Source organism: Lissotriton vulgaris, chromosome 9 (assembly GCF_964263255.1).
Source record: "Lissotriton vulgaris chromosome 9, aLisVul1.2, whole genome shotgun sequence".
NCBI classification, from domain to species: Eukaryota; Metazoa; Chordata; class Amphibia; order Caudata; family Salamandridae; genus Lissotriton; species Lissotriton vulgaris.
Window position 1 is genome coordinate 517,557,700 of NC_141697.1, and position 24,288 is coordinate 517,581,987.

The following is a 24,288-nucleotide window of genomic DNA, read 5'->3' on the forward strand; positions in this document are numbered from 1 at the left end:
CTGACTGCTCGTTCAGCCTAGAAAAGCAAGGCTTCAAACCTGTTCACACAAATGCAGTATTCATCCTCATTTATTTACAGTGCATTTCTAAATGTGTGTGTGTATACGCAAATGGATGTCGTATTTCGTTAGAATGCCTGTACTCCACTATAGAATTTCTAAGGAAGGAGGTGTTCTCTAGGAAACGCAGCACTAGTCCCTTAGAATTAGCAATCTGGTTTGTGTTTACAAATTTTGTGTATTATTCAAAAAGTCTTGAGCAGATTCCGAAAATTCAGATACTGAACCTGGTGATTTTGGGTTAGCCCATCTTTAGATGGCCCAGAGGAGTCTGGTGCCCTAGCCTGTCAACAAGGGGATGTCAGGCTTTCAATCTTTCCACTGCTTAGTTTGCAGCAAGGGGAGGAATGACAGACTGCTCCTGCAGATGGACCAAAACCTCCTACAATTATGTGTTTGGCTCCTTAGGCAGAGGTAACTTGTACGTTCATTTTTTGACTGCTCAACGTTTTGGATAATGCTGTGCAAAAACACAAAATGGATTTGAATAGTGGAGGGTTTTGGTTTGCAACTACCAAAGAAGGTTTGATGGGGTCCTCTGTTAGGGTTATCAAATTGCTCCTTCGATTATATTTAGAAAAACTCAGTGAGTCTTATGTTTTAGATTTCTATATTTTCGTTGTTTTTGAGGCGACTGGTAAACAGATTTACCCTCTTCCTTACATCAGAGATAAGTAGCGTTTCAAATTGATATTTACATAATTAAAGGATCTAGTCTTTAAACCTGTGCAGAGCACTCTTCTCAAGTAACTTACTGTTAACTGATTCCCTTTTGACAAGAGCTTTAACCCTTTTGGTGATTGAGTTGCAGATCTTGTTCTGTTAAGCAGAATAAATCTGGACTTGTTAAGGGCTTCTAGTCAACTTTTCAGAGCTGCCAAATGCACACTGGGCAACTTTTTTTTTGTTATTGCTAATGGGCTTGTTTTTAGAGTAGTGACTGTTGTATAACCGTCAATTTTTAAGAGATTAGTCTCTGCACTAGGCAATTAAAAGCCCCTCGATTGGACTGCAGTTGATTGGGGAAAAGTGTATCAGTATTATCTATTGTGGACACTACCAAACCCTAGTGGGTTTACCATTGATTGCCTTACAATTTGCTTGCTTATTCAATACTTTATTTTCAATTCTTGTGTTCTTTACCACCCGTTTGATTAGAGGCTTCCTGCTTGTGCCTTACAGGGAATCAACCGCCTCTATCTGGTACAGAGCCTTTTAAATGTTGTAATACATTTACTGAACTACACTAAAGCGTGACCTTCTAAACATGCTCTTTATTGTCCTCTCCATAGCCTGAAGAAGAGCCCGATCCAGAAGAAAGGGACAACTTCCTCCAACAGCTTTATAAGTTTATGGAAGACAGAGGTACTACATTGTGTGTGTCTTTTGTATATGTACTTATCGTACCTTTCTCAAGCGCTGTGTCACTAGCAATTACCAATAATCAGCGTTCTGGAATTTATTTATTTATTTATTTATTTATTTATTTGTATTCTTGTATAGCGCAGGACTCGACCCCCGTAGGGGTATCTCCGCGCTTGTGCTTCTACCAAAAAGGCCCAATCAAAATGTTTACGCTGTGGAGTGGCTGATCTTTTAGGATGTAGAGAATAGGTGGGTTTTTAGAGACTTCCTAAAAGACTGAAGGTTGGTGGTTTGTTTCAGAGTGGGAGGGAGTGAGTTCCAAAGAATGGGGCCTTTGTAGAAGAGGGCTCGTCCTCCTTGTCTAGCTCTCCTGACTCTAGGAACCTGGAGTAGCTGCTGACTACTGGAACGCAAGGTGCGTCCTGGGCGGTAGAGGTTGAATTTTTCGATCAGATATTTGGGGCCAGTGCCAAACAGACACCTATGTATGGTGCAGCAGATTTTAAATTTGACACGTTGCCTAATCGGCAGCCAGTGGAGTTTGGCCAAAAGGGGATGTGATGGGGTCCTAGGTTGGGCATTGAGAACAAGTCTCGCCGCAGTATTCTGCACCACTTGTAATCTATTTAGTAGTTCCTCATTGGCCGAGATGTACAGGCCATTACAGTAGTCAAGTCTACTGATCACTAGGGTCTGAACCAGTGTCTTCCTGTAGTTGTCAGGCAGGAATGGGAAAACTCGGCGTAAGAGTCCGATGACACGGAAACAGGATCCAGCGATTTGACTTGGGTGTTCTTTTAACAGTAGTGCCTGATCTAACCGTACTCCGAGGATTTTTACAGACTGTTTCGGGTTAGGTGTAGGTCCAAGATCCGAGTGCCACCATTCTGGAGACCACAGGAGAGTGGCCTCTCCGAACAGCATGACCTCAGTCTTGCCTACATTGCACTGGAGGCAATTTGAGGCCATCCAGTCCGACACTGCCCTCATGCCGTCCGCAAAAGATCTTTGTAATGTGGGGGTGAGGGTCTGAAAAGGGAACAGGAGTTTGGTGTCGTCCGCGTATGAAATCGGGGTGAACCCGTATGCTCTTACAATGTCTTCCAAGGGGGCCACGTACACATTAAATAGTGTTGGGCTTAGGCATGAGCCCTGTGGCACTCCCTTGGTGAGCTCCCTTGAGATGGAATAATGGGAACCCAATCTGACACCTTGCAGGCGACCTGAGAAAACTCTCCAACCAAGACAGAGCCATGCCTCCTATGCCCACCTCTCTCAAACGCCCGAGAAGTATCTCATGTGACACCGTGTCGAAGGCAGCAGATAGGTCTAACAGCACCAGAATCATGGAATGTTTCTTTGATTGAGGTCTGTTGAATTTGAAAACATATAATGTGACCTCTTTCACAAGATGGGCCCTTTAACTGAAAATCATCAGTAGAAGGTAAGTTAGGGTTATGATCGTAAACCTAAAAAGCTTTGGTGTTCCCTAGTTATGGTTGCCTTAACTCCCTTATCGTGGAGAGTATTTAAGACCTCCTATATTACATCGAAGATTACATCCTCTAGAACACCTCTGAGGGATAACCTATTTTTACCCTTTCACATGTTTATAATCCTAGTAAAAAATAAATAAAACAGACTTGACTCTTCATACTTCAAACATCTACCTGTAGAATGTGGTATTTAAATTTAGACTGGGTGTCCTTGGTGAGGTTGACGGCTTCCTGGCCTTGCTAATGCAGCCACTGTTTTCATGCAATCTCACAATAACTGTTGACTAGCGTTGAATTTTTGATTCAATATCATGAACTCCGATCAGTGTTAAGATAGCAGCTTTTCTATGGCATATCATGGGTCAGCTGCCAGTCCGTGGAAATTCAGTGTTTTATCGTTGTCATGTAATGTAAGATTTAGTGTGAGATTTTTGATAATATAAGTGATGTGACCCATTATATCCTTTCCATTGGTGGTACCATGTTGGAGGGCCAAAATAGTCCAGTGGGATATGTATTGATTGTTCAACCGATTTTAGACCATTGCCATCATGGTCCTTCACATAAGTTGTTTTGAAGATAACTTTTTGGTAGCCAATCTGGGTGTCCTTGAAGCCAAGTTTTGAGTGTGACTGTATTGGTCTGCAATTACAACTCCTTATTTCTGGTTAAGGTCATTATAGGAAAAGTGTTGTTTGATTGTTCATATTTTTTCCTATCAGATTAGTTTATTTGAAAATACACAGATTAAAAGTTTTCAGCAGATTGGTCATGAGGATGGAAGGGGAAAGGAGAAGGGTCGGTGTGGCTGTTGGAGCGCCAAGTTTTAATTTTCTAATTAGTCCCATGGACAATTATGCTTAAAGGTGTACCACAGATTACTGGACAGAAGATGTAATCAGTGCTTTTCCTCAAGGCACTGCATTTGCCACTAGCTTGCAATCCCTTCTTCACACCCCAAATTATTTGTCCAGATGGGGGCACATGAACATGGTTGATTGGAACGAACCTGATGGAATAATTATCTCACTTGCCTTCTTTAGGTGTTGGAGACAATTCTTTTGACTGCTCCCTCTCCCCGCCAGCCCATCCCCCACCAAAAACCCACAGCAACTTCTGGAGCGCTGCCCAGATATTAAAGTTATGTTGTGCTACAAGCTAGAAATCCAGTTACCGTTGAGCCAAATGGATTTTATTCTAAGAGGGATGCTTTGCTTCTTTTCTGAAGACTTCAGATTCTTTAGAAAGAGTTGTGGTTAATTAACCAGATAGAAGCATGAATACCAATACCCAGAGTATATTTTGATCTATCCACATGTGTTAAGCAAGTATGTGTTTGAATAAAAGGAGTCCACCCTAAAAAATGGCCATGGATTGAATGGGGTTAGTCACCTTATATAGCAAAAATGCCCTGTATCCATCTACTCATCACTGCAAGCAAGCCATCTGCCCGCAATAAAAATTAGGTTACTCCAAGTGCTGTTCTGGGTGGTTCCTTAGCCAGTTGCCGGTGCCTGGTTAAAGCGGACAATCTAGTCTTGTGAGTTCACAGTCCATCTAAGGACCCAGATCAACCCCTGCTGAGGTCTGCAGATGAGGCTATTTCTCCTAGCTGGCACAGTCCAGCATATCTCACAAGCATCTAGATCTTCCTTCTCTCATTGTATAAACAGCAATTTAGTTTCTCTGAGTTTTTTCATACTCTGGCCCAATCTGGTAGGAGAATGGCAACTGTGCAAAGGTTACAATGATTGCTCTTCTCTCCTGGACTGCTGCACCGGCCTCCTCATTGTTGTCCATGTGTTGTACAAAGAACTGGTTAAGGAAGCCAGTAGGTTTACTCATCTGGAGGCTATGGCGGGATAAACATAATCTTGTAAATAGCCAGTGTTTGTGGTCTTCCTCCCCTAGTGGCTGCAAGAAAACTAGATTAATTTAGCTCCGGTAGGGATGTGTTCAGTTATGCTTAAGCTTCTACAACCAGGGATGATGACCACCATAAAGAAAAAATGAATAGGTTGGTTTGACTCTACCAGGGTAAGCCCAAGCTTGGAAAGCATCTCTGCTTGCTAACCACACCCATTCAGTGCAGTAGTTTCAGGCAGGTGGGCAAAAGAGTGTGTGTGCAAGATGATGTATCTGCAAGTGATTACATTCACATGGAGGCTTCTAACCACATATTCCTCACTTTGTGAATACTGTGAGAAAATGGGGTTATGTTGCAGTACACCCACACACGCACATGCACTTGCACACTTTTGCACACTCTTTGCCTGTCTTTTGATGCAACTTTGACTGTACAGTACTGGTCCCTTCTGTCCAGGTTCACAGTTTCTGTGTTCTTTCCCTAAAACTGATCCACAATTTGGCCCTTCAAGCCCCCTTTTAGTCCATAGTAAAAGGTACTTGGGGAGTTGGGACTGAAGAAGGCCCTCCTCACCTAGGCCATGCAGACCGCCACTGCAGCATGTATGGCCTAGTGCAGTAAAAACAACATAGACATGGCAGGCTGCCCTTGTGGCGTTCCAACTAGTACTGCCCAGGATCTAGTAAGTCACCCCTCTAGCAGGCAGTATCAGCCTTAGGCAGGGCACACTATATCAGAGGTGTGGGTACATCTTCATGAGCAGCTATGCCCCTAAAGTATTGGGGTCTATTTCATTATTTTGTAAGTGCCAGGGAAGCAATAGAGAGTACATGGGCTGAGAACTTCCCAACTCGAGTTCCCCAGTACCATGATGGCTTCACTGAAATCAGCAGTGTTTGATCCCAAAATACGCTTTGTAATAAATCTACACTGATACCAGTGTGCGATGTATTAAACCATGTACTCAGAGGGCACTGCAGTTTCCCCCTGAAAACCTACTTACCCTGTTGTGGTCACTGACTGGCTTTAAGCAGCCTGCCACAAATGGCATGTTGCTGGACCGCTGAGTGGAGAGCCTGCTCTCTGGGACCAGAAACAATGCACTTCCTGGGCGGAAGGGTGTCTGCTCCTTCTCCAGGATGGGCCCAGTGCTTGAGGGGAAAGCTTCAAAGGTCTGCCACCTTTGTAATGCGACCCCCAGACTCTGCTGCTAGCAGCAGATGCCAGCCCCCAGTTTACACTCTCATTTTGGGTGGGAAAACCGGCAGGCAAACTTAGGACTAACATGTATGCCCACTTGAGGGGTGGAGTTGGCAAGATTAAGCACACTTTTCAGTTCCCTCCATCTTGAAGATGAGGGGACTCTTCCAGTCAGGGCTAGGGCTATTCCCCCTCCCACATGAGGGTGGCATAATAGAGGGTGCAGTCACACCAGGTGAGGTGCCCATTCGCGCTTCTGGTTACTCCCTTAAAATGCCCCCTAAATCTAGTATCTTGGAAGCTTCTTCAGACCTTGAAGTGTTACTGCGACCTAAAAAGGAGGAAGAAGACTCCGTGCGTGAAGCCTAAAGATGACTTCTGCTTTGGCCCCCAGCCTTACCGGCCTGTCTCCAGCTTCAAAGATCCTGTGAGAAGATGATGCCTGTCTTACAGCCAGCGACTTCCAGAAACCCGAAGAAGATTGCCTGAACTTTGAGACGGAAAAAAAAACAGAACCTCTGGGGACAGAGGTTCTGTCCCCCAAAAAACAACACAAAGGAGTCTGGTGCCTTCAGGATCTGCAAGTCCTGCGCCAGACGCCTCCAGCCTGTGCCCAGGTGGACCACAGACTAAGAACAAGTTACTCAGTGATCGTAACCACAAGTCCAGCGGTGGCTAACCACTCCACGACTACGTCTGCAGCCTGAATGCCGAGGCTCCTCCTGACCGTGACCGGCTCTGGTAGGAAGACTCCGATGTCTAAAGACACTTGAAGCCCCTGGGCCTTGGTGAGCTGAATCAACTGTGCCCCTGTGACCCCCAACATCTCTACTCACCTCTGCTGTAGTTGTTCTCCTTTCCGCAACCCCTGGTGCGATGCGTACAGCCTGTTTGTCTGGAGCAAATTCTCTATTGAAACACATTGGATGCCCAACTCTGAATTTGCACCCTGCACCTGGCTGCCCTTGTGCCGCTCGTGGTGGATGTTTGGTGCTGCTTTGAGCCCCCACCCCCCACTGTGCTTGTTCTAACCCCCCAAACCTTGGTCCCTTCAACCATTTTACCTACCTGCAAGCAGTGTGGCTTCGAGCACCCCCCGCTCCCCAAAGCCCCCCCCCCCCCTCCACCCCACCCCCACATCTCCATTCGAACGCATTGGGCCGAACTATTCCAATTTTCACCTGAACCTAGCCTTCTGCTGATCTTTGTTCCCGAAGACTGCGACTGTAAGTTGGATACTTACCCGTATAAAGGCATTATTGTTTTCCTCTATTAGATAACCCTGAACTCTTTGAAATTTGCACTCTCGACTTTTGATACAAAAAATTATTTTTATTTAAAAATGTACTCGCCGAGGCGTGGTCATGATGGCGGCTGATTAAGACGTGCCTGCTCGCCACTCCAGTCTTCGCCTAGACCCCAGCCCTATAACTGCACATAGTGGGCCCCAGATGGGGCTCCAGACTGCTCGCCCTGCCCGTGGACATTCTGCGGCAGCCTAGGTCTGGGAGCGGAGCAGCCACACAGTGAGATTGCCAGGGATTGGCGTCTGCTTCCCCATGCCACAGAGCCTGGCAGGCACTGAGCAGGTAGGCCTGCAGCAGAACCACGCTTTGGGAGTACAAACAGCGCCTGGAGGCGGCTTGGGCAGATGACACTCGGGGGTTCTCTGCAGAGGGGTGCCCCCCCCCCGACCCCGGATGTTTGGAGCAAGCCCAAGTACCGCTGCCGCCGGTGGCACTAGACTGAGAACAATGGGTGCAGGTGAGCCTGACATTGGAGCGGTTTGGGCGGTTTCTTCTGGGCCCCAGCACCCTCCCTGTGTAGACCATGTGGCACTGCAAACCCCCCTGCCCCCATGGTCTCCCTTGTTGAGCGGCGGTGAGATCCCGAGGACCCGGGGACAGGAACAGGTCCTCGACGCCGGGGCGCAGTGGAGGACGGTGGCCCAGCGTGACCTCCTTTAGAGACTTTTGCTGCAGTGGCTCCTGGCCTGCGTTCCCTGGAGGAGCCGGTCGTTTCTGCTGGTGCGGCCCTCAAACCCCCCCCCCCCCCCCCCCCCACCCTTATCGTTGAACCATCACCCGGGACAGGCGCTGCGGTGGGCGCCCCAGAAGGTGAGAGCAGTGCTGACAGACCCTGGGCCAGTGTGCATGCCCGGCCCAACGGCGGAACCAGGAGGCGCCAAACTATACCACTGAACGCTTGTCATACGACGAGGTTGGGAATCCTCGCGAGGGGGCTGACTACTCCATTGGAGGTGACTTCCGCAGCGCTCCGAAACGCAGATGTGACCACTAAGGGAGGCCCACAGAATAGCCTGGGGAGCGATCAGGGACAAAAGTTGCACTGGGAAAGACAGTCGGCAGCTTGTTGCACTCGCCAAATTGGGGTTCTTCAGAGTTACCAGAGACTGCCATTGTAGGCCTAGAACTTGATTGGATCCCTCCCCAGCCCCTGCTGGCTTGGCACTTTTGACCTCTACCTGGGCCCTTCATCTTTAACGCACAACGGGACACAAACCCACCTAATCATGGCCACCACTAAATCCAAGGAGAGATCGGTGAAGGACCTTCTCCTCAAGACTAGAGCTGGGGGTGCTGAGGGGCCGTCAACACTGGGGGTGCTCCCAGCTGAGCGCGACAAGAGTGAAGCGGGAGGACCAGTCACCCGTGGTATCTTTCTATCTCTTTTCGCTTGCCTAACCCAGGAATTTCATGCCATGAAAAAGGAGCTGACTGCAGATCTCCGCGAGATGCACAGGGACATTGACTCTGTAGGAGAAAGGGTGGATATGTTGGAGACGCAAGCACCATTGTAGGACGATGAGATTACTCAACTTCAGCAGGAAGTCCTCCGCCTTAAAGACCAGCAACTGGACCTCCAAGCCAGGACCTCGAGAATCGTTCCCGCCAGAACAATATTAGGATTCGGGCGGTCCATCAGGGACCAGAGGAGCAGGACATTGAAGCCTACGTCAAGAGCTCTTTCTCCACGTCTTGAAGGGGAGGGCGGGGCAAGCCGATTGGCCCCAAGGAGGCCTCCAGTCAGACTACTGCCTGCAAATGTATCCCCCATTCAGTCTGTGCCTCTTTTCCTCGCTGCGGAGTCTTTCCCGCACTCAGACTTTGACTCCTGTCCAGACTTATTACCCGATGCTGAGATTCTCACCTCTCCCCCATGCGACAACGCTAGCAATGACACCACAGAGGAAGAGCAGATTATCCTTTTAGACTCTGAAGTGAATCTGCCATGTCCTTGACCGAAGTTTTCCCCACATCGACCCCAGGCACAACCCATCCAAATGACTATGGTGCAGATCTGCTCCAGGGCAGCCACTCTTCCCCCTTCTGCATAGTACTCCAAGTCTTGTGGTGTAAGCTTTCACAAGCAGGTTGAATCCTAACTCTGTCGTTACTACACCTGCAGATAAGGAATCCAAACACTTGGAGACCTTTGGCAATAGAATGTTCTCATTTGCCAACCTCTCACTCAGATCACTCAATTCAAGTTCTCTCTTAGTAATCTACTTGCGCTTGTTATGGGGCATGGTGATAGAGTTCTTGCTCGAGGTCCTGGAAGAGTTTAGTGCAAATTATACATGATTCTGTGAACTAGGTCATCTCATCTGGACTGGAACACCACCCACTTCTTGGGCTGTACAATCTGTACTGTACCAGCTTGGTGCTTTGATATGTTGCCTGGATAAGATCCACCGGTTTTTTCTGTGACACCCAGGCATCACTCATGGACATGCCTCCTCTGGGCCAAAGCCGACTTGGCCCTAGAGTTCTTCAAAAAAGCAATGTAATTTAGCGCGCTCCCTTGGCCTTTCAGCAGCAGTAGCCCCAACAGTTCTTCTCTTTCCTGGACTTCAAAGAGGGCAAACAGCAAGGCAGTGCCAGGCCCTTCTCTACGACAGCACACCTCTCCTCAAATTCTTTTGAGATCGGGGTTGGGGATTCTCCTACCAACGTCCAAGACCTGAGGGGAAATGTAGTACCCAGTTTCCTGCACTCGAACTCCTCCCATACTGCTAAAGATCTACAGTAGTGGCTGCTAGACTGCAGTTGGACTGGTAACAGACTGCTCTCCCTTGCCCACCCAGAGCTGATGGTCTTATATCTGAAAGAGACGGTTATAGATTCCTTACCTTAGAATTACCCCCAGGCGTCATACTGCTTACAGAGAATTTTTCCTCAGCAGTACCTCTGCGCGTCGAAAGGTGGTGTCGGTCGGCTCCACGTTCATCGTTGGTGTTGCGGTCGCTACCGGCTGGGATGACGTCATGGTAGCTACTTAGACGCCGACCTCGCACACAGATTAAAGTTCTTTCTTTTTCCGCGCCGGCCAGCGCAGAGAGGTACCTTCGGTCACTTTGTGACTGACTTTTTGCCAACATCCTTTTTTAGTCTTTGACTCTGGTACATGTCACGGATGCCTGGTTTCAAGGCTTGTGCTTCCTGCCCATGGTTGATTCCGGTGACTGATCTGCAACGCGTGTGCCTGTTCTGTCTAGTACCCGACCATGCCTCCAAGTCGTGTTCCGACTGCCGGACCATGAACCCGAAGTCTTTGCGGGAGCGGTCCCGAAAGCTTCTCTAGGCCCGGCAGTGCGCTCTGTGCCGTTCGAGGTCCCGGTCGGGTCGGACGTCGAGGGACTGGTCACGGAGCCACCACCAACAATCTTCTTCCAAGTCTTCGCACTCCTCCGGAAAGTGGAAGCACAAAAAGAAGTCCTAGAAGCATAGTTGCTCTTCGACCTCTCCATGTCTGTCGGTAGACCCGAAGAGGTATGCGGCTGGTGCCCCTCTCGCAGCACCGCATGCAGAGCATGCTGGGTCTGCGGGGTAGACTCCGGGTATCCCTCCCTTTCCAAGACCCGGTGCGACCCCTGCCCAGCTTCGGAATTTCTATGAACTAATACATGCCATCTTTGGGCAGCCTGACTGCCAGCGCACCTTCGGGCCCGTGGACTCGGTTCGGGGGCCCTGGGCCTTCAACACCGGCGGCTTCGGCCCGGCACCGCTGGGTCCCCTTGAATCCTGGCCTGGATCCGGATGGGCTCCGATCGACCGGACTACACCTCCACTGGAGCCGACTCCTCAGGCAGCCAATGCCGGTTGTGTCCACAGCAAGTGTCGACCCCGGCCTCCTCCTTGACGTAGACAAGGAGCTGGACCAGCGTAGCTGATGCCGGATCCGGCACCAACGGATACTTTTGTGCCCCTGTTCTACCATGGTTCTTTAAGGCCAGATTGGCAACCACAGGGGGGTGAGGAGAACTGGGAGGGGACTGGAGAGGAACTGGGGGTAAGCTAGTGGGTCTGGATACCTCACCAGACCTTGGCTAGTTGTCTCCTCCTACTGTAGCTACGGAGGAGGGAGCGTCTTATGCAGTGGTGTTGTGTAGGGCGGCCAAGGCTCCCAACTTCGAGCTACCTACGGTGGCGGTCAGAACTAACCTCCAGACAGAGGTGCTTTAACCGGCTGCAAGCTCTTCGAAGCCCCTACTGCCTTTCAATGAAGCCCTCACTGACATCTTTTTGGGCACCTGGTCCAGGCGCAACACAGGGGCTCCTGTGGACAGGATGATCGCCAGTCTCCGGGTGACCCCACTTCCCTCACCCAACACCCCACTCCAGAGAGCTTGGTCCAAGCCTCTACGTCCAAAGACTCATTCCCTAACGCACCACCTGATAGGGAATCCAAAAAGCTGGACCACTTTGGGAAGAAGTTGTTTTCTTTCTTCAGCTTGGGACTGCGGTCAGTAAACACCGCAAGTCTGTTGGGCCATTACACCCACTCCGTGTGGGATACGGTGACGCAAGTGCTGCCCCAGTGCCCGGAGGAGGCCCGGCCCTACTCTCCCGTGCAGTGGCAGAGGGAAAAGAAGCAGCCAAGTTTCCATTCGCTGTGGACTGGACACCGCTGGCTCGCTAGGTAGGACAATTTCCATGTCGGTAGCCCCTAAACGCTATGCCTGGCTGAGGTCAACTGGTTTTTCAGGGGATGTCCAAGCTACCCTATGGACATGCCCTTTGATGGCCGTCGCCTGTTCGGTGACAAGGCAGACAACGCGCTAGAGCACTTTAAGGGCTATCGGGCTACGGCCAAGTCCTTGGGACTCTCCACCACCCGCCGTGCGTAGTCTGACTTTCGCCCCTTTCGTGGCCACGGAAGGGGTGTACCCGCTGCGAGCTGCCCAAAGCCACAGGTCGCAGCAAGTTACCCAACCTTCGCGTGGCCGGGGACGTTGCAACCACGGCTGTGGGTCTGGGGGCCAGCACGCAAGCCAGTCCACCCCAACCACCTCTGCTACAGCCTCCCAAGCCCTCCTAGTCCGACCTTTCAGGGCCACCAATCGCCAGTGGGTGGCAGGATTGGCCATCACCTCCCCCACTGGCACACCATCACGTCGGACAGGTGGGTTTTGCAGATAGTCCGAAGGGGCTACTCCGTCCTCTTCGAGACTGCCCCCCAGCCATGCCACCTCAGTACCATCCCATGTCGGAGGATCATCTGGCCCTTCTCCAATAGGTCCTTACGGCTCTCTTGGATAAGGGAGCCGTCGAGCGAATTCCTGCCCCAGAAGTAGGTTGTGGTTGCTATTACCACTACTTTCTGGTGCCCAAGGAGGACAAAGGACGCAGGCCTATCTTAGATCTCAGGAACGTCAACGGCTTCCTGCGAAAGGAGAAGTTGAAAATGGTGACACTAACCCAGGTCCTTTCTGTTCTCAACCCTGGAGACTGGATTGTAGCATTGGACTTGCTTACTTTCACATTCCCGTCCTGCTGGCCCACCGGTGCTACTTGCGGTTCACGTTAGGTCACGAGCACTTTCAGTTTACCGTGCTCCCCTCCGGCCTTACCAGCGCCCCTCGGGTGTTCACGAAAGTGATGGCGGTGGTCGCAGCTAATCTGAGCAGATCAGGGGTTCCAGTCTTCCCCTATCTCGACGACCTGCTGTTGAGGGCGGGCTCGCCCCAGGCTGTTGTGTCCCACCAAAACACACAAGATGATGGACAGAATGTTGCACAATGGCAAAACATTCACTCCCAGTCACAGATCTGGGTTTAATCCATTGTTGTTTTGCTCACCAAGCCACTCCAGTTCAGACATGGCCATATGCAAATCAGTCTTGACCCTGTGCCTCATGGGAACAGTCCAGCCCGAACTGCCAAGCCATGTCTTCCCTGGACCGGAATCAAGCATCCTAGGACTGGTTTCTGGCTATACAGACTGTTCGCATGAGGCACAGGGTCAGACTGATTTGCATATGGCCATGTCTGAACTGGGGTGGTGGAGTGAGCTAAATAATGATGGATTAAATACAGATAAGTTGACTTGGGGTGAGTGCTTGCAATGTTCAACACTCCATTCATCATCCCCTTTGGTTTTGCTTTGTTGTCTCCCACCTCCAGACTACAGCCGACCTCCTGCATTTGCTGGGGTTTTCTGTCAACGTGCCGAAGTCACACCTCTTCATCAGAGCGGTTCTGGACACAACGCAGTTTCGGGTCTATCCTCCTGAGCAGTGAGTCTGGAATATTCGGGCTATGATACCGGTTTTTCAGCCTCTGTCCCTGGTTTTGGTCAGGGTGACTCCACGGCTGCTGGGTCTGATGGCTTCCTGCATCCTGCTGGTGTATCATGCCAGGTGGCGTATGTGGGCTCTGCAGGGCTCTGCAGTGGGACCTGAAGTTTGAGTGGGCACAGAATCGTGGGATCCTGTCCGATAGCGTCCAGATCACGGAGGGCACTGCACTCCAATTGTAGTGGTGGCTCACAAACCAGGATTGGGTCAGCGGCAGCTCCCGCTCCCTTCCCCAACCAGAGTTCACAGTGGTGAGAGATGCATCACTTCTGGGGTGGGGCGGCCACATGAGAGAGGCGGAGATCAGAGGCCTCTGGTCTCCACATCAACCTTCTGGAGCTTCAGGACGATCCGTCTTGCACTAAAAAGCATTCCTTATTTCTGTCCGGGTAAGGGTAGGGCAGGTGTTCCCGGACAACACCACCGCCATGTGGTACTGCAACAAACAAGGCAGAGTGGGGTCATAGATCCTATGTCAAGAGGCCCTTCCTCTCTTGGGGGGTGGGGGGGGGGGGGGGGGGGTGTGGCTAGCAGCCTAACATGGCGGACGCGACTTGGTAGAGCTCCGTCCACGGGGCCCTTACTATCCTGAAATTATCCTGCTGAGGTGCTCTTTTACAAGCCGGACCACGCAGAGCTGGTGTGCTAAAGTGTAACGAGGCCATCAGGACGAGGAGCGGCTTGACTCCGGGCGGCAGCTGCGGAGAAACGAAGTCTGGGCTGCGGTATAACTGGGGGGCCGCTGGAGGCGTCAAAACCGCCCGCGGCCTCGGCGCCTCGGGAGCCTCAGGTGACACAGCAGAGACCGTGCCGGGAGGCGATAGTTTTCCCAGTGCCCCGGTGCCTCAGAGACCTGGTGTGAGCTGCCATCGCGAGGGGGTGCGCCCAGGGGGTCGTGCGTGACCTCGCGCCCGGAGGCGGAGCAGAGGCCTAAGCGGAGCTGCCCGGGGTGGCGGACGGTGGCCCATTGCGGCTTCCTGCTTCTCCATCTGCGATTTCTGGGGCTGCCATCGCGCCGAAGACACTGCGGGACTAGACAGCGGGCGGCAACCCTGCAGCAAGCGGTGGACTAAGCGACTCCAGTTCGGAACAAGTGCCATATTGGGGATAACTCTTTCCATCTACCCGGGACGGACCCACATGCTCAGGCTGCCCTGACTAAGCGGCGAATTCCACTTGGATTACCTGGCTATCTGGCCTGCAACCTGGGCTCTTCTTCAGCGCGATCAGCACAAAATGGCGCCGTGCCCCCGACCCGCCTGAGGCCGAACCTGCGATTTCACTGAGCCTGGCGCAGCAGCTCCAAAACCTTCTGGGCCCGCTGTCATCTGCTGACTGCTGTCACGATCCACCCACAGGCATTTCTGAAGGTGGGTGTTCTTCAGTGCGGCTGCACTCGCCCTGTGATCTCCGCCCTGCCTGACCCTAACATGGCGGCCCACAAGACATTCTGACCTGCGCTGCCTGCCGAAAATAAATAAATATATATATATATATATATATATATATATATATATATATATATATATATATATATATATATATATATATATATATATATATATATATATATATATATAAAATCTACCGTTGCCCCACTCTCAATTAGTGGCGCCAGCGAGCAGAAGGTCCCTCAACTACCACCCTGCATGCGTGCCCACGCTCGCAACCTGATCCACTTCCCGGTAGACTCTAAAATGGTGGCTTGGCGTAGCGTTGCCTGGGCTCCGGATTCTGTTTCAATACCGGCGCGCCGCCACCTTCAATGAGCCATTCTTGGCTAGAAGCAGTCGAGCAACCGAAGAGCCAGTCAGTCCTGGACGGTGGGTGCTTTCCGCTGCAGCTGCCTTCCCCCTCCGGCCCCCGCCCCACTGGCCCTCAGCATGGTGACGATCAAGACATTTTGACCTGGCTGCCTCACTCTAAAACCAGTTTATGAGCCACTCCTTGCCACCACATTCTCCTGCTCACGACCAGCGATGCTAGCAAGTTGGGGGGTCCTCGGACATCGTTCTAGGTACGGACTAAGCACCTCGCACTGATCACCCCCACAGGAGCACCAATAAAACGGCGCTGCAACTTTTCTAAACGGCTCCAGGCCCTTGTCAAAGACATCAGGCGCTGGCGTGGTGGACTGCCGCACTGATACTGGAGGGACACGGCGGCGGGCATTGAGGTGGGGGTCGACTGAGCCGGGGCGGCATATTGCAACGGCCGCCATTCTGGACGAGGTGGCATTGGGCAGGCTATACCGCCGAAATAGATCGCCGGACCCTGAGACTGTGCTGGCTGGACTAGAACTGTCCCTGGAGTTGCTGGAGCCACTGCGGCGGAGGATTGCACCTACTGCGAGGGGGCGCACGCATTAATGCCTCCGAATTGGGCTGAGAGGAAGATTGCTCGTACCCTTCTGGGCGACAGCCCCTGGAGGTGGCAGCCCGCCCTTGACAACTCCCTCCTGTACCCTGAAGCAGCGGCACTTGACCTGGTGGGGCGCCCTTTCACTCTGCGCTGGCACGTTGAAGCTGTGCATTGATGCCAAAAGCGCAACAGTTGGTGATGGGGAAACTACAGGACAAATCGCGTCAACAGCAGCAGACAGTGGATGGCGGGGGCCCTGCACAGGAGCGGAGCCGGGAGGACCTGGAGCTCCCAGCAACATTGGCGGCTAAGATGGACACTGTCTTGGCGGCGGTGGAGCGCATTGGAACCACCCTGGCGCAAACCAACCTCCCTCGTAGCACGGATAGACAAGGTAACCTCCGACTTCACACGGTTAAATGTGGATCATCGCAAACTGTCGGAGGCAGTAGCCACCCAACGCCAATCCGTCCAAGAGTTGCAACCCGTGGTACACAGTCATGCCTCAGCACTGTAAGACCTGATTGACAGAGTTCACTCGCTGGAAGACGCAGCGGAGGATGCGGAACGACGCTCTCGGCGCAACAACGTCCGGGTTGTCGGCCTGCCGGAGGGAGAGGAGGGGAAGAATCCAGAGCAATATACGGAGGCGGGGCTGCGGTCGCTCTTACTGACTGGGACATTGTGGTGGAGAGGGCACACAGGGTGCCGGCACAAGCTCAGCGACCTGGGACTCTGCCTCGCTCGTTCCTCTTCAAGCTCCTCCACTATCGGGATTGCGACGTGGTGCCTCGCGAAACCCGGAAGCTGAACGACCTCATGGTGGGTAACAGTCGCGTGATGTTCTTCTGGGACTACGCTGCGACAGTGTAGAAACAGAGGGGCACATACATGTCCGTAAAGCGGCAGCTACAGGAACTGGAGTTACCCTACTCCCTCCTGTACCCCTCTCGCCTCCGAGTGGTCACTAAGGAGGGCACACACTTCTTTGAGGCCCCGTCTGGAGTCTGGGACTGGTTAGAAGAAACGGGGCAATGGTCAGGAACGAGACCCACAGGCCCTGAGGAAGGTGGATGGCAAGAGCAGCGCTCCAGAAGGCGGAGGAGGAAGAGAGGTACTCGTCGAGGCACAGACATAGGCTAAGTTGCCCCTAGCCCGGAAAAGATACGGCAGGAAAGACCAGAAGCACTGGAGGCGGATGCGATGCTAGGAGTGGCGAGTACCAAGGGCCGTCCTGAAGCCAGACAGCAGAGTGACTTGAATGAGAGTGGTTCATCTTCTCCGTCCACTGCACGGTCAGACGACATCAACCTGCCTGTGGTCACACCACAGGCAGCTGACTTCATTATGTGACTGGCTACCAGACTCTGATGGCCGGATTGAGGATCTGGCCCTGTTTGCACTGTTCACTATATCCTTTAACTACCTGTTGCGCAGTGTACCATCAGAGTACGACACTAGATCCCCAAGATGGCACTATCTGGCGCATGTATATCACTCGAGCCAGGCGGGGGCGCTCTTAGACCGGCGACTAGGCAACACTGACTCCTGGGCGCGCACAGAGGGCCCGCATAGGCAACCCGGGCAGGTGTTGCACACTACGCAGTTTAGTCACCTTCGAGCACCTCTCAGTCACTCACTGGCCCTAGGCAAGGGAGCGCCTTAACTTTACTGTTAGCTGCACGCTTCACCGCATACACAGTGCGTTCGGATAGCACATCGCTAAGTGGTAGTCACACTTTTGATTCTTGGTTTGGACGTATGCCCCGTTGGGAACTCGCCCACCCTGTTGCATTGTTGATTGTTGTTTCTATGGTTCAGAAGCGGCACACTGATTACACCCCTCGAGTAGCTACCCGTTTGCCCCTCCCGGGGCGCCCCGCGCGACTGGTTCTCAATATGATTGTTTTGGGCCAATTTCTTAATTTCTACATTATTGGCATTAGTTACTTCCTTAATATTCCCCACCATTTCTCCTAGTCTCTTAAGTCTTTCTACCAACAGCAGAATTAGGGATCTCACTAGGTCTTTAATTTGCACCAGAAGGTCTGGTGGGGGGGGTTAATGGGGGCACTTGTGGTCCCTGATTGGTCTTCACAGGTCTTGGGGTATTCTTAATAACCCTAGAGGGACTTAGATACAATTTAGCTTGTTTTGCCGACCTCTCCCTGTGCTTGGCACCCTTACGCTTCCTTTTTGTGGGAGGAACCTGTTCGGATACAGTAAGTTTATTATTTTTGTTTGGTGAGGTGGAAGGAGTTCCAAGAATACTTAACTCTGATGGAATTTGCACATCTGGTTCAACACTTGTGTTCCCCTTCTTTAAATCAGGGCTGCCTAACACATTTGGACTTTGGTCTGGCTCCACAGAAATCCCAGAAGCATTGGTAGTGTTAATGGGCTCATTTACACCCCCTGGTATTGTAGGCGTTTGTGACAGTTCAGATGGCCCTAAAGAGGATCGTTTATTAGGTAATGTTTCTAAGGAAGGCCGCTGTTCAGCCTTCACAATTTCCCGTTCAATGGCAGATGATGCCCGAGTTAAATAATGATCATTTGTCCCCTTAAGAGTCACAGCTTGGGAGATAAAATTTTAGGGACGCCTTTTGTGGTCATAACGAAGATAGTATTAATAAACGTGTCAAGATGATATCGGACACAGAAGCAAATGGAAACCCCTGCTACGTTAATACGTAATGGCAAAAAACCATAGAGTACGATAAACAAAACACCAATGTTCGAGGCATGTGGGCTGCTAAATTCATATCTGTGCATAGATCGCCGCCTAGTGTTGGGTCCGGATGATTGCACATTGTTGTCCTGGAAGAGTCTTCGAAGTATCACGAGATAGGTGGCTCCTCCCCTGGACTACAGTGCGCATAGGCATCCTCACCATCCTCAGATTGTTTTTTTCCGCCATTGGGTTCGGATGTACTTTCTTGACTCAAGTTCGGAATCGATATAAAACACTTTTTCACAAGGCCAAAAGGCCTTCGGGGCATCGGTATTGTCTTTCGTTCGGTGCCACGTACTTGCTCCAGTTCTTCGAACAGGACGTCGTAGGCCGTTTGCCTTTTTCGACACCAAAGGCCCCATCAACGATCGACGAAGGAACGGAGCCCGTTCAAACGATGCCCGTTTGCAACTCAAAAAACCCTCACATTGACGTGCACCTAGTGTGCAATAAATGCCTATCCCCCGACCGCGACGAGGCCAGCTGCATGGCCTGTTCTTGGTTCAGGTCGCAGAAGACACTTCGGCTTTGACGCGCCGCAAGACAGTCGGCGCAGAAAACGTCGCCCGACCCGGAGAACATATTCGAGGCTGAAGACGACGAGGGCATCGATGAAGAGGATCATGAACAACAGTCGGATCCTGCGTCGGAGCAGAACTCTAACTATGATGAGGACGAAGAAGAAGACTACGTCCATGATGAAGACGTTGTTGAGGTAGGAGACGATGCAGAGGCCATCGGAGCTGTCTATGACGACTCAAGCGATGAGCAAGGCCCAACTGCAGTCGCGGGGCCTAATACTGACACTGTACTTTCAAAGGCTCAGATCGAGGCATCGCCGAAAGGCCTTAGCCAAGATCTTATTCCACATTCTATAGCCCCGCGACAAGGCCCGGCTAAGAATATTTCTAAGGAGCCATCGGTCGATCAACCACAATCAGCGGTGAAATCGAAACCGAAATCCGCAAATGCTAAATCGAAACCAAAACTGCTAAAGACATCCTCGGATCGACTGCTTCGGATTCATCAGAGTGTCATCGGCCCTTCAGAGTCACAAGGGGGCGTCGGCCTGAAGATCGGGGCGCTGAAGCCTGTACCTAAGGTCAAGCACGTCGCACTGACGCCGTCGACGCCCAAAGATGGCAACACCTGACAAAGGACTCAAGGCCCAGAAGACTCTCGAGCCGAAGCTTCCCGCCTCCAAGCCACTGGTGATCAAAGCCTTCGAGTCGAAGACAAAAATCGACCCGAAAGAGCATGTCAAGTCGAAGCAAAACAGCGTGCCTGCTGCGCACCAGGAGCTCGAGTCGTGTAAGGCCACAAACAAGCTGGTGATAAAACGAAGTCGGTCGGATCTAAGACGTCGCCACCCTTGAAGGTCGGTCGTCTCCAATGCTTCAGCCACCGATTAAGTACGGACTGCCCCCGACCGCACGACCCAAGGCGTCCGAGCCACAAAAAAGCACAGACACAGCCAAGAAGGTGTCGGTAGTCTCTAGAAATCAGCCCATAGAAGAGGACGTTGTGTTTCAGCAGCCCTCCTATGATAATCAGTCAAAACTATTCATCGACTCGGATTCTGGCACTCACTATTTATAAAAGGAAGATCATTCCAGAAAATCCTATGGAGTCATACAACATCCCACTCAAAAAGAAGAGGGACTCTGCCACCACCCCTGTTCTTTTTGAACCTGTGGAATCCTATGGACAAGAATACACCTATTCTCCCACACGTACCACTGAGGATGTGGGGAAGGTATACAATGAGGAAGAATTTAATTATCCTATTGACCCAGATCAGGAGGAGCCTCAACCCTGGGCTGACCCTGTTGACCCTGGTGAGCCACACACCACGCCTGACACTCAGTCCTATCCAGTCAAAACCTCGCCTACTGAAGATACTGCTGCGTTTAACACATTGATTGAAAGGGCAGCCAATAACCATGACGTGGAAATGCACGCTGACCCGGTGGAGGAAGACTTTTTGTTTGATACTTTCTCAACTTCAGAAAGATCAGTCAAGACTTTGCCTATGCTAAAGGGTGTCCTTAAACACGCTGGTGACATTTTCAAGGAGACCACAAGGGCAAGGGTTGTGAACCCAAGGATTGAAAGGAAATACCGGCCTGCGCCTGTAGACCCTACGTATATCAAAGGCCCGCTCCCCGCGATTTGGATGGCGGTGGGAGGGAGTCAGGCAGCAGTTGTATCCCCAATCCAGTTATGGCTTGCAGGTAAGGGTAATCCCCAGGAACAGATGCCTTCAAGGAAAGAAAGGACTCTCCCGCTCCGCCGGGGCTCTGATTGTATTTGAGCGCCTCCAGGTGCGAAATTGCGGGTGGCGGCTTCCGGTTCCGTCGCAAGGGATGCTGGGATTCGTAGTCCCCCTCTGCACTGCGGCCGTGATTTGGATGGCGGCGGCGGGAGGGAGACGGGCAGCAGTTGTATCCCCAATCCAGTTATGGCTTGCAGGTTAGGGTAATCCCCAGGAACAGATGCCTTCAAGGAAAGAAAGGACTAGATTACTCTACCCATTGCCACTGACAACCAGAAAGACTCTGATCAAAATGGCTTTGTGCCGGCACGGTCCACCTCACTAAACCTCAGGAGATATTTTAGGGTGGCAGCGGTAGCAACGGGAGCCTGGCCTCGAGCTGGGTGTCCGGTATTTGATCTGGAAAAGGCTTTTGACTGCCTAGAGTGGGGCTACCTGAAGTCAGTGTTGGAGAAATACGAACTAGGTGTAGACTTCCTGCAGATGGTGGACGTCCTGTACCGTAACCCAGTGGTTCGTGTGAGGTTGGGACCCTACGTCTCGGAGGCAGTGGCGGTGGGCAGGGGCACTCGACAGGGGTGTCTTCTGTCCCTATTGCTCTTCGCGCTGGCCATGGAACCCCTGGCCGCAGCCATTAGACAGACACTGGGGGATGGCATCCTGCTGGGAGATGGCGCCCTCCAGGTGTCACTATATGCCGACGACTTGCTAGTGTTAGTCAGGGATGTGAGCCGCATCCCGGGGCAACTGGACCATCTGTTGGGCCGCTTTGCTGAGCTCTCTGGGCACTGGGTGAACGCAGGCAGTCCTGCCTCTTTGCACTTAGTGGAGAGGTATGCGATCCGGGGTTCCAATTGCATGACCTGAGAGTGCAATGGATAGCAGACACATTTAAGTATCTGGGGATCCAGATTTATCGCCAGCCGTCTGACCTCTTTGACGGGAACCTGGGACGGGCGATGACAGCGCTTAGGTCACAGATTGGCTTCTGGTCCACACTTACGCTGACGCCCACGGGAAGAGTAGCCCTGGCCAAAATGGTCATGCTCCCTCGCCTTTTGTACTACTTCACTAACCTGCCTTTATTCATACCTGCTTCCTTCTTCTCCATGCTTAACAAGGTCCTGCGCGACTTCATCTGGTGCTCGTCCCGTCATCGGCTGGCGCTCGGGAAATTGTTCGTCCCCACTGATAGAGGCGGATTAGCTTCTCCCTGTTTCGAACATTACCTGGCGGCGCAACTCCAGTGGGTCGCCTGCTGGCTAGTGGACAGAGGCAGGGGAGACACGGCTACTTCCACAGAACAGATGCGTCCTGCCCACGGTGCGGTGAGGTAAACGCCGATCTTCTTCACTTTCTGTGGCACTGTCCGACTGGGCACCTACTGGGGGACATTAGCGGGCTCCTTCAGCAGTGTACTGGACATGCCATCTCCTGGTGGGGATGGTGGTGGCGACGCGCCTCCTCACCAAGAGGTGGAAGGCGCAGGATCCTCCTACTGTGCGGGCCTGGAACCTGTCCCTTCAGGTGTGGGTCCGGGCGGAATGGACTGCCATACGGCGGGAGGAGACAGTGGGGTCCGCAGGGAACCTATCGCAGATCACTGGGAACGCATGATCATTGCCCTCCACTCAGCGGAAAGCGCTGCGAGCGGAGGAGGATTAGCAGGGCACATTAGAGGTTGGGGTGGCGTGCTGCAGACACTGTACCTGACAGTCAGACTGGTGCACTATACGATGCGGAATCATGGGGGGGGGACAGTAGGAGCTGGATCGCGTTTGGGTGGGGGAGTTGGGGGGGGCGTAATGGGAAGGGAGACAACGCATACTGGATATCTGTGACCATGCCACAGTTTGTTTGTTTTAAAAACCAATTGTACTGTTCATATATAAAAATCATTTCTGTGTGTGGGGCTGAGCCATACAGGCTAAATACATCCCTGTGTCACACTGTAGTGCCCAGAGGACTCAAAACGTTCTATATACATGGACACTTGCTTTTACCACAGCGTTGAAATGTGTGGAATTTCGAGAGTACTGTAATGCTTATAAAATATATATGCCAATAAACAGATTTGACAAAAAAAGGCCCTTCCTCTCTAGACAAGGCTGGAACATCAGGGCATATCCCTGGTGGTTTAACACCTGGCAGGTTCGCTGAACGCCAGGGCGGACTAACTCGGCTGCAGGTGCATGATGGATCACGAATGACATCTTCACTCTGAGGTGGCGTAAGGTCTCTTTCAGCGGTGAGGAGAGCCTTGGTTAGATCTATTCGCCACCGAAGAGAACACGCAATGTCAGCAATTCTGCGCATGGAATTTCCAAGGCAGAACTCGCTAGGCGACTGTTTTCGTCGCGAGTGGAGTTGCTGTCTTTTATACGCCGTTCCGCTTATACCACTTCTGCCCAGAGTGCTGAAGAAGATCAAGCGCGACCTGGCCCAAGTCATCCTTGTGGCTCCGGATTGGGCACAAAGAGTCTGGTATCCCGAGCTGGTACACATGGCCATCGATTCTCCGATCCGACTGCCTCTTAGGGAGGATCTTCTATTGCAGCAGCAGGGGGCGGTCCTCCACCGAACGTGTCCAGTCTCCACCTCCTTGCGTGGAGATTGCGCGGCAATAGTTGACAGCCTTTGACCTTCCTCCCGAAGTCTGTGATATCTTGGCAGCCAGGCTTCCCTCCACTAAGACTGTATACGCCTGCAGATGGAACAAATTTGTGGCATGGTGCGGAGCAAGGGCTGTGGATCCCCTTTCTGCCCCTCTTTCTGAGTTCTCTTGATCCTCCTTTCTTTGCCAAGCAGGGACCTGCTCTGGGCATTCTTATGGGCTATCTCTCAGCCATTTCAGCTTTTTTTAGGCTTCCTAATCAGCCTTCCCTTGTCAAGTCCTGTGTTGTAAATCTCTTCCTTAAGGGTATTACTCATCTTTTTCCTCCTGTTTCCTTCGCAATGCCTCTGTGGTACTTGAACTTGGTTCTTACCTACCTTATATGCACTCCCTTTGAGCCGCGTCAGAACTGTCCTCTCAGGCTTCTTACTCTAAAGACTTCTTATTTGGTTGCCATCACCTCTGCTCGCAGGGTGAGTGACCTGCAAGCGCTTTCTACAAAACCTCCTTTTCTGGCTGTTCATCTGGACAAGGTCACCTTAGAACCAGGCCTTCCTTTCTTCCAGAGGTGGTTACTTATTTCCACATTGCTCAATCCATCACTTTGCCCACCTTCTTTTCGCCTCCGCATCCTTCTAAGGAGGAAGAGAGGCTCCACCGTCTGGAGCCAAAACGTGCGCTTTCCTTTTATTTGGATCGCACCAAATAATTCTGGGT

General features: G+C 51.8%; 1 protein-coding gene across 1 annotated transcript in view; it reads left to right on the plus strand.

Annotated features, from left to right (window-relative positions):
* Positions 1-24,288, plus strand: part of ARID4A (AT-rich interaction domain 4A) — a 418,019-nt gene that overhangs the window by 178,719 nt on the left and 215,012 nt on the right. The window contains 1 exon segment of the mRNA XM_086937984.1: positions 1,353-1,425. Within this exon segment, the coding sequence (XP_086794110.1) occupies positions 1,353-1,425 (73 nt within the window).